This window comes from Gopherus evgoodei, chromosome 8 (assembly GCF_007399415.2).
Source record: "Gopherus evgoodei ecotype Sinaloan lineage chromosome 8, rGopEvg1_v1.p, whole genome shotgun sequence".
Lineage (NCBI taxonomy): Eukaryota > Metazoa > Chordata > Testudines > Testudinidae > Gopherus > Gopherus evgoodei.
In genome coordinates this window covers 3,252,293-3,263,125 of record NC_044329.1, presented here as the reverse complement: position 1 = coordinate 3,263,125, position 10,833 = coordinate 3,252,293, and the positions used below count along the sequence as shown (strand labels likewise).

Below are 10,833 nucleotides of genomic sequence, written 5' to 3'. Positions count from 1 at the left end.
GGTTCGGCCCTGGCGGTGAGGGGTTGATTCAGTCTTTTACAGAGAGGAACTCTTAGCCAAATGCCAAGATTTCAATCAGCTCAGCTTGGAAATACCCCCCGTTTTCTGAGGGGTTGGCTGTGAAGTTTTGCTTAAGCCCCATCTCTGCGTTGATCTGTTGTTCTACTAGGACATTGCTTTGTGCTGGGTAACACTGGGCTGTAACAGTGCCAGGACTGTGTTTGAAATGATCTGCGTTCACTAGAAAGGTGAATGATGCCACTTAAATTATAGGGCCAGATTCTGGCAGTTTATGGTGAGTAGTAACTTTGCAATGGGACTTCCCCTGCAGGAAGGGACCATTCAGCTTGAGTACTAATGGCACAATCTGCACCTTAGCGTATTAATTTTTTTTTAAATGGCTCTGGCAAAGTGGGTGTGTGTATGTGTATAGTATATCATCAACTTTTGGGTTTGTGAGCTGTGGGGGAGTAGTTTCCTGCAGCACAAGGTTAATTAGCTTTCATGTGAGTGTTTTCCACATTAGCTCTAATTGATGCTGAGCACCTTCTGTAAAGTTACTGGACCTGATTCAGCCCTTGCATGAGCCAGTGTATATCATGACTGAGCTCAGCGGAGCTGCAGCTGAGTAACATTGGCCTTGGAGAGCTGCGAATCACTGGCTGTCACTGGCTTCTTCAAGTCTTAGTACCTTTCCTTGGTCAGTGAAAGGGCTTCTTTAGCCTGGAAGACCAAAGGGGTGCAAATGTTAAAGACTTTTTTGGCAAATGAGATTAGTAACCAAATAGGCAAATGTTTTCGAAGCTGAGGTTTGGGGAACCTATTGTGGGCTGTTTGGGGGATTTGCAAAGCTAGTTTCCAAGTCTTTTCTTCCCCTCATTGAAACCCATATGCTTTTGTCCCCAAGGGAAGTGTGGGCTGTGCATTAGAAGCTGGGCTGGCATAAGTGGATACTCGATCTGTGGCTGTATAGATTTATTTTTATTAGCATTTTTCTTTCCGCACCTCGTCTTTGCTCAGTCTCTCTGCCTGTGGGGTTTTCACTATGCCCTGCTCACCTTCCCTCTGGATTTTTACTCTTCTCCACACAGCTCCCTGTTCCACAGTGTGTCTCAGCCACAACCCCCACAAGCTAAGTCCTCCACCACCTTTTGAACCCACAACGTGAGCTTTAGTTAATCCTGAACCACTGCGTGCTGAGTAAGCAGAGCCTTCAGATGATTGTAATCTCCTTCCACCTACAGTGGAACATTGCTCATGTCAGTCTCCTGAAATCACATGTAGATCCCTGAAAAACATCTCGGCTCTCTTTGGATCTGGTTTAAGAACACGGCTGGTCCCAGCGCACAGGTTGACACTCTCTGTACTGGCATCCAAGTGCTGAGTTAAAGGGGAAGAACAGCAGCTGGGGGAAATGGTCGTAGCCCTGTTGACTTTAAATGGAGCTAGGATCCCTCTGGTGTCTGTTTTTTTAAAGGGTTGGAGATGTGGGGAGATTTAATAGATACAGAGTCATCTTTTTCCAGTGAAAAACCCCAGCATTATTTTATGAGTGGAAGGTTCAGCTAATGAGCTCAGCACATCAGCACTACGCTCAACACTCACCACTTGTGGCCAGCTGAATAAGTGGGGTGGCAGTGTCCTGGGGCAGGAGATCGGAGCAACCCACTGAGTCACAGCTGTGAATGGTGAAAGTCAGTGTCCTCCGGACTCTGCCGGGGAGCTGCCAGAGCTCACATTATGTCCTTTGCGTCCCTCAGCACAAGGTGATACAAGACACCATCTGGCCCTGCCTGCAAGATCCTGGGCTCTTTGTTCCTAATAAACGTGTTTTATACATACTGGGAAGAAGCAGAATTCATGTATCTGTGACCAGCTTTGATGTTAAACTGGAGGCAACCCCCACGTTAAATGACATTTCAATAACATTTGTACTTAGAGGGAGAATAAAGGAGTTTTATACAAATGCTTAAGGGCTGAGCTGAAATCTTTCTGAGTGGTTCTTTGTTGCAAATTTATTGCTGTGCTGCTTGTGGGTATACTGCCGGCTTCTGCACCATAGCAAGAAATAGAACCGTGGCAAAGAGATCAGAGCAACAGCTCCCTCTCCTGGTAAAGAAAAACTTTCCTTGCTGCTCTGCTTGCCATGTAATTCCAGTTTCAGTTCACAGCCATGGCTTTGCTTTGTGGGTTGAATTTTGGAGAGACAAGGCGGGTGAGGGAGTATCTTTTGTTGGACTAACGTCTGTTGGAGAAAGAGAGAGAAGCTTTCATGCTAGACAGAGCTCTTCTTCACGTCTGCAACCGACTGGGGTCTTTGCAGTGCCTGAACTTACCTAAACGTTTAGAAAAGGCCTTTTTCCTGGAATCGCATCACTTCTGAACAGGGCACGTCCCTATTTAAGAGCGTATCAGTCACCAGGCTGAGATTGCGCTGTCTGGCATTGACTCAGCAACACTCCCATGCAACACGTCAATGACAATTAACAACAAATTTATTAAATAGAAACTAGGCAAAAGGCACAATGAATTGCATTATTCAAGTATTTGCATAGGTGCAGAGACAGCATTGTTGTAAACAATACATGGACCAAAGAGAAAGTGACACGTAGTTTGAATATGTTCTCCCAATATATATATATTTTTTAATCACATTTTAGTTTCTTCCCCACCTTCATTCACTCAGCTCACACACACGTGGAAGTGTTACGTGATTTACTGAGTGGTCCCTTTTGGAGGCTTTACAATATCCCAGAACTGCAGGGTTCCCTTCAGGCCTCAGGGCATGTCCAGTTGTTTTCTGAGCGTTGTGATCCCCTGGCTCTATCTCCCACCCATTGAAATCAGTGGAAAGTAGCCTAAGGATTTCAGTGAGCCCGGATCAGAACCGGAGGCTGTAGCTGAGGTGTCGCTGTCTGAAGGAATTAACAAGGCTGTGTGTGGTTTTAATATGATGTTGAGCTGTGTTGAAAATGTGCATCTTGTGCTGATAGGGACTGAGGCCTAACTGCATGATGCATCCTTTCCCCTCACCCTGTGTCCATCTAGTCTGTAAGTTCTTTGGGGCAGGGACTGTCTACCACTCCTTGCACAGTGGGGGCTCACTCTGGGCTGGGGCCTTGGCATTGCCGTAATAAACATGATTCATAACAATAAAGAGAGTGGTGAAAAGCCAGCTAAGGTGGCTGTCACAATCACTGGAAGATAAAAAACCCTCTGACAAATAACTGGCTGCTGGTGCGATGCCCTTCTTATCACCCTTCTTGCAGGGTCTTTGCAAGGAAACTATCCAATTAAAGAAGGGCCTATAAAAATACTTTGATTTTATCAAACTGCAAATGGCTTCTTTGCATGGAAGCACTGATGCCAGTGGACAGTAATCAGGAGGAGGTGTGGAGAAAAGCATGTCAAGGGTAGCGAGAGTCTCTTACAGCCCCGTTTGGGGGGCATTATTGGTTGGTTTTTAAGGAGTATGAAAATCTCGACAGAGGGTCCAAACAACCATTGCAGTGAATAGACGGCTGGATGGTAACAAAGTGCCTGTCTACTTATAGAAATGCTAATGTTGGAAAAAATGGCTCGGTCCATCTTTAGATGCCAGCCAAACCTAATGTGAATGCTCAGAGGTGTTTCTTCATGGTCAGGTAGCAATAATGGAATCACAGCCCTAGAACAGGTTTTGCAGCAAATTCGTAGGGTTTCTTACACTGTGCAGCCTGGACTATTTGGCTTGAAGACTTCTATTCATAACAAGTCGGACACGACAGTTTCTGTGTTTCTAGCTCCGGAATTGCTGATGTTCACACATGAAGTAATTTCAAGGAAAACAGAAAAATTGATGGGGCAACAAAATGTTCCAAATCTAAAGTCTTGAGATAAAATGTGTGGAAACCCAAATCAGTTAAAAAAAAACAACCCAACAAATTCACAATGTTAAAGCCCTAGAATTAGGACCTTCAGTTTAAAGTGCACAAGGACAACCGCCTCCACCAGGTCCATTTAGAGGAGAGTTTGGCTTCAATCAGCTGTCCAGCAAAAGCACCATATGTCATATAAATCTTCCATTGCTCTCCTAACTGGGGAGCTTTAAAGTTAACGTTTCTTGTTAGTCTGGTGACCAAGTACCCAGTGTTGCTCTGTATTGCTCAACACAGAATGGAGGCTGATGGGCTACATACAGACAGTGTACTGGTCCGGTCAGCTGGGGTACCACATTATGGCAGGAAGGTGCCACCACCCGGCCTTCATTTTAACTCCATTTGACTGTTCACCCTGTATTTTCTTTGAGAGTATTTCTGTAGTACCTAGTCTAAGTCCAGTGACACTGATAAGGGCACATAAACCAAGCTGGAAATGCCACTACATCTTACACTTACATCTACAAGACAAGACAGAGGAACCAAGCAGTTAATGCAATACAACCAACTGGCCATGATGGAAAGTGTCTTGCTAGGGATGGTCTGGCTGGGAGGAAGTTCCAGCCCAAAATCATCAGCAAGCCCAGGTTACTTCAGCATGGCATATTTTCCACTGTTTCCTTCCCCGCTGCTGGCCAGTCGGTCAATGCCCAAGGAAACAGAACGGACTGAAGACTTTGATAGCTATGTAGCAATGACACCCCCACAGCTGTGGCTGCTCTGGACAGACTGAGGGAAGCAGAGTGGCTTGATCCTTAGAGCACCGCCTGTCAAGTCCAGCAGCTGACAAATTCAGATCACTGAGCACCAGAGCACTAACTTACTGATGAAATATAGAGTGTAGGTAAAGCCATGTTCGTCCCAGGATATTAGAGACACAAGGTGGGTGAGGTCACATTTTTTAAAATGTGGAGCATTCTCTCTCCCCAGCCCCGCCTTCTGCATTATAAATTGCACAATAATATGTCTCTGCCATTTTAATCAAGTAACTCCTGTACTGCAGGAAGCCAAAGGCACAGTGGGCCAAATTCAGCCTTGGTGTATACTGATGCAATTCCCATTGTTGTCACTAGATGTTGCATCTGCCTACAGTAGGACTGTGATTTAGTTGGGGATTGGTCCTGCTTTGAGCAGTGGGTTGGACTAGATACCTCCTCAGGTCCCTTCCAACCCTGATATTCTATGATTCCATGATAGCGACATCCATTTGTGCAGGGCCGGATGTGGCCCAGTGAGCCAGGTGGGAAACATGGGGCCAGGGAGAGGAGATCAAGCTCTGTACATGACCTGTGTATCTGCTTCCTGGTGACAAAGACATCCAGTTCCTTGTGAGATCCCAAGTCGATATGGAAAGAATCCCTGTTTGGCTGGATGACCCCAGCCCTGCAGCACAGAGTGCCTGGCCATCATTTTTTCAAGGCGTTCACTCCTCTGGCTAGCTTCACTGTTGAATTCTGGTGTGCAGAGTTAACAATGAAAAAAAAAGACACTGAAATAAGTATTTGTGAAACAGAAAAAGCTTCCCACTTGTTCCTATCCAGCTTACACCACAGAGTGGCAGGCCAGGCTGTCTCAGTCCAGCTAACTGATGGAAGAAACGTATGGGAATCCTGGCAGCGTCATGCCAGTTCAGACCTGTATCCCGCCTCCGGCAGTGGCCCATACCAGACTTTTCACAGGAAGGCTCAAGAATCCCCATAATGGACACTTCTAGAGTAACCCACCCCTAGGGAAAGTTTCTTTCTAACCCCAGGCAGTTAGAGGCTGGGCTCAGACTTTATAGTAAAGTTCCATTTATAAGCTTGAGTCAATGATTAATAGACACTATAAGCACTTTACATAGATGAGTAATGTATTCTAAGCAAGAAAACAAATAATTTTGAATTCACATTCAGAAAAGGCATCTATATGGACAAGCCTATAGGGTCCCCAACCTCAGGGCATAAGAAATGTTTGCAGCCAACTGCATATGACGTAAACCTTTCCTTGCAGTTGACATACATGAGAAATGTGTGTTACAGATAGTTATAAGTTAGTCACTGGACAGTGGTGTAGCTGCTTATAAGCCATGGTCTCAATCAATCTCTAAAAATTGATTAACCATTTGTTAACACCTATTAATTGTTTATCAACTCTTTATCAATGGAACCCTAACATAAAGAGTGACAAGATTGGAATTTCCTCCGAAGCAGGAAAGTTTATATCCCTTATAATTTATTTTTGTCCAATCTAATATAATGGTGGGTGTTTTCAGTAGTCATATACATGTCTAATTCTTTAAGAATCCTGTGGCAATGAGTTCCACAAGCAATGTGTTGTGTTAAAGCAGGTTTACTCTGATCAGGTCCAAATTGGTTGCCTTTCAGTTTCATTGGATGGCCCCCTTGTTCTGAATTTATGCAAAAGGGTAAATAGGAGTGCCTGAATTACTTTTTCTGTAGCCTTCATTATTTTGTACACACCTACGTCATGTCCTGGCTTATTCTTCTCCTTTCAGAATATCTCCTCAGAGGCCGTTCTGAATAATCTTTTACGTCACCCATCCCTGGACCCCAGAACGGAACCCAGGTTTCTGGATGAGGGCCTGCCATCAATTTATAATTATACACTGCCATCATAATATTGTCAGTATTTTTTTCTAGCCCATTCCTAACATATCCAACATGGCTGCCGCTGTACAATGAGCAGAAGTTTTCTCTGAGCTATCTACAGTGACAAATCAAGTCTTTTCCTTGAGCGATAAAAAGCTTATTTAAAAACCAACCTGGTGTCTTAGTAGCTAGAATTCTTCCTTCTCGTGTGTATTGTCCTGTATTTAGCAACCATTAATTTCATCTGCCATCATGCTGGCCAGTGAGTTGGCTTTGAAATTCCTCAGCGCCTCACTAGTCTTGACCAACATAAATAATTGTCTGTTATCGGCATCTTTTGACACCTAGGTCGCTGCTCGTGCCCTTCTCTAGACGATTAATTAACGTAGAGATTTAATCTCTGGAAAATGCTATGGGAACTAGAGCATTAAAAAGCAACTCAACTGCTGTGGACTATAACCCAGTCACAGGATTGCCTGTATTCAGCAATTCCCATGCCTGATTTTTTGTTTCTATTAAAGACTATTTTGAAACAGCCACTGTCCTCGGTATCCCTGGAGAATTGAATCCATTCAATCATTTAACCCAACAAATACGTAGTGAGAAATGAACTAAAATCAGTGCCCCCAACCCTACAAGAACAAACAGGTGCGTGCAGCCCAGCACTCATAAGCAACCCAGCCACAATAAACCAGCAAAGGAAAATATCTTGGTGATAAAATCTTCTCGTTTCCTTTAACTGCCCTGCACTAGTGGTGTTTGTATTTTAATAGCCAGGTGATTTTATCTCTCTGGAACAGCTATGCTTTGTGGTGGCGAGAGCATGCTGCTGTCCTCTGCTGTATTCTGTAAGCAAGCCCTACCTCTGCCAGTGGTGGGTGTCGTCCTGGGTGTCTTCCAGCAGCAGGTGGCAGTAGCGTTGTGGTGTTAATCATTGGCACGGTCCTGGGCCCAGTAGGGACAGGGTTAGCCGGCAAAGCTTTCTGTGGTGGGCGGGGTCTGGCAGTATCCTAAGCAAGAAACAAAGAGCTTTGAATTCCCATTCAGGAAGGGCGCCTCTATGGCCAAGCCTATGAGGTCCCCAACCTCAGAGCATAAGAATGGTTTGGAGCCAATGGCTCATGACTTAACCTTTTCCGTGCCGTTTCCATGGATGACTGCAGTTACTGAGAGCCTAGAATCCCATGTAGTGCATCAGCACAAGCCCACTGCCGGCCCTGACACAGACCTTTGGCACACATGGCAGCATCCTGGCCCTCTCAAAAGCAGCCATTTGCCAGCTGCAGATTAGGAGCTCTGCAAAGAGCACGAAAGGTGGTTTCGCCCACCCTGCCCTGCACCCAGTTTTTCTCCCTCCTCATTACAAAGCCCAGGAAGTCACTAGTTAAAAGGTCCTGAGCATCTGCTCGATTTCCTGGCTTGTACTGATTGCCAGAGCTGTTACTGAAAGGCCCTTAAGGGGGCTTCCAAATCCGACACCCACCTGATGCCTCTTTAGCCATAATGTATAAGTGGCAACCAGTCCATGTCTTGGAGGTGTCTGCTTTAGCCCCCAAGGAGAATATCAAGCATTGCTTTGAAAAGGAAACAACTCCATATGGGGGGCGAAGGCCAATGACAGAACTAACCTGTCACCTCTGCAGACCTGTACTCAGATCTGCCTTAATCACAATGGAGGGGGACTAGCTGGCTCAGGGGATGGACAATGGAAGATGGAGCTGTCCATCTCTAGGTCACAGGCTTGGATCTGGTCCAGGTGGCTTCTGACAGTTGTTACAATATGACGGCTCTTTGGTGACGGGCGTGAAATGAGTTGGTGGGCTCAGCTCAGCCCAATAACTATTGGACAGTGGTCCACCTCACAGCATGCCCCCCCATGCTGGTGGTCTCAGCACAGAGGCTGAGGGCTGAATGGACATGGGGAGAGGAAGGCTGTCTCCCTCGGAATCAGAGAGGGAGCACAAGTAGCTGCTGCCCATGACTAGCGCACTTCTACCTCCAGAGCTTTCAATTCGCATGACTTCCTGAGCTCTGATTTGGATTGGAAAGTCTCAGCCCAGTACTTAAACTCAGAGACTTTAAGGTCAGAAGGGACCATCATGACGATCTAGTCTGACCTCCTGCACATTGCAGGCCACCACACCTCACCCACCCACTCCTGTAACAGACCCATAACCCCTGGCTGAGTTGCTGACATCCTCGACTCATGGTTTAAAGACTAGAACTTACAGAGAATCCACCATTTATGCTAGTTTAAACCTGCAAGTGACCCATGCCCCATGCTGCATACACACAACACACACAGGCATGCATGCACACACATATATAAAATATACATGCAAATGCTCACACACACATACACACCAGCATCTGACAACAAGTAATTTTTTTAATACAAACAAACAGAATAATGACTCTTGTCTTGCAACAAACAGCTGCCCATGGGATACTTTCAGCGTTATATTTTCTAGTCTCATAACCACATTCAGTGCAAAACAAATGACTCTTGGGAGCAGTCCACAGAGGACCTACTCACATGGCACGGCTCGGATGCTGTGTGTAGCCATTGTGCTGCAGGTGCTGATCTAATAAACAAGTCTGCCTTTAGAGTTTGGAGGACACCCAAAATACCCCATGTTCATCTGAACCTCGATGGTTCCCATCAGCTAATGCTTGGGTATTTATCACCACTAACTCATGAGTCCTGCTCTTGTGTTCAAGTGGGAATTTCTAACTCCTTCAGTGCAGTCTATCAACAACTGTGTTCAGAGAGTCCTTGAAGGTACACAAGTGCTCACATGCTGTGGATCCTTAGGAAAGACAATGACACAGAGAAATACAGTGAAACCAGTCATTGTCCATCTATCTTCTAAGCTCTGTGGCCCTCACCCAAACAAATGATAGAGGATCTTTCTTCTTGAAACCTCCGCAGAAGCGTTCCTCTGCTGAGGGTCTGACTGATACAACTTCAGCAGCATCGCATATCTGGGTGTCACAAAGAAGAAACGTGTCTGGAGGAAACTTGTCAACAAGCAGCCATGAGGGATATTTTCTCATTATTGATCAGAGGCCGCTTCCTGCTTTTGTTCGCATTCTTTCCTGTGAATAACCTAAGTGCAGAATTGTCCATAGGAAAAATGGAGCTAGAAACAAAGCCCATTTACTGAAATCCTGTGTTATTCGGTGTTTTGTTCTCATTTCTCCCCTACACCCTTTGGAGACACTATCTGAAGCCAAATTCCTGCTGCCTCCTGGGTTGCAGCTCTCTTGCTGGCATGCATCTTTGGAAGGTTTTTCTGTGGTTCTGGCCCTAAGCTAGTAAAAGGGCTTTCAAGGAATTGCGGGTGGTTTAAAGAGGGTTGTATGCTAACTCGAACGAAATTTAGCAATTACACGCTGCATGAGACCTGATAGACATGGAACAACCTAACGTACGATCCAAGTGTGGCCACGCTGCAGCCACACAGTGCTACACTACAGCCTGAGGATGCACCTCTAGGGAATGCTCCCGGAGGTGGCCAGATCGAGATGGACTATTGCATGATAGGGCATAGCATTGACTGCTAATTGCATGCCGGAGGTTGTCGTCTCCATAGGCTATAACGCTATAAAAGTCAAGCATGACTGCAATCTGCTTCTTTAATACAAAACGGGTGTGGCCCTTAGGCTCCTGGCAAATTGTCAGCAGGTACGTTTACACAGCAAAGACAAACCAGCAGCTGGCCCATGTCAGGTGATTTGGACTCATGGGACTCTGGCTGCGGAGCTGATGGGTAGACCTCCGAGCTTGGGATGGAGCCTGGGCTCTGGGACCCTGCGAGGCGGGAGGGTCTCAGACCTCAAGGTGCAGCCCGAGCCCTGTGGCATGGACCAGCTGCGGGTGTCTAGTTGTGGCGTAGACATACCCAGTGTGACCTCAGTTACACGAAGACTTGATGCCCCTGCTGAAGGAAATGCCATTGCCTGGTACTGGCTAACAGTCTCCTTTGCACCCAGCTGGACTGGCAGCAGAGGCATCAGGAGAACTGACAGAGCTGAATGAAGAATGATCATTGAAAAAGCACACCTGGGGGGGAACATTTCCAACTGCAGTATGAGGCGGCAGGAGCACATGTGCTAACCTCTCCACTGGGAACAAATAGAACTGTCCTGCAGGAAGAGGTAACGCAATGGAATTCATTCATCTGCATCTCAAGAGATGTGAGTGAAACCGAACGTAAAGCACAAAAGACCTGAGTCCCTGGTGGTTCCATACCACAAACTCCTGTGCCCAGTTCAGCACAGCTCTCAGTCTGTGCTCAGGAGAGGCCCACATCAGAGAGAGC

The 10,833-nt window shown here is 46.1% G+C and overlaps 1 protein-coding gene across 3 annotated transcripts in view; it reads right to left on the bottom strand.

The window, feature by feature from the left end:
• Positions 1-2,479: 2,479 nt before the first annotated feature.
• ADAM19 (ADAM metallopeptidase domain 19) overlaps positions 2,480-10,833 on the bottom strand; it is a 56,051-nt gene continuing 47,697 nt past the window's right edge. For all 3 annotated transcript variants that reach the window (XM_030573178.1, XM_030573179.1, XM_030573180.1), the window contains 2 exons: positions 7,372-7,518; positions 2,480-5,371 (listed from right to left, as the gene is read on the bottom strand). In XM_030573178.1, the coding sequence (XP_030429038.1) occupies positions 5,324-5,371; positions 7,372-7,518 (195 nt within the window). In that variant the 3' untranslated portion in view covers positions 2,480-5,323. The remainder of the gene's footprint in view (positions 5,372-7,371; positions 7,519-10,833) is intronic.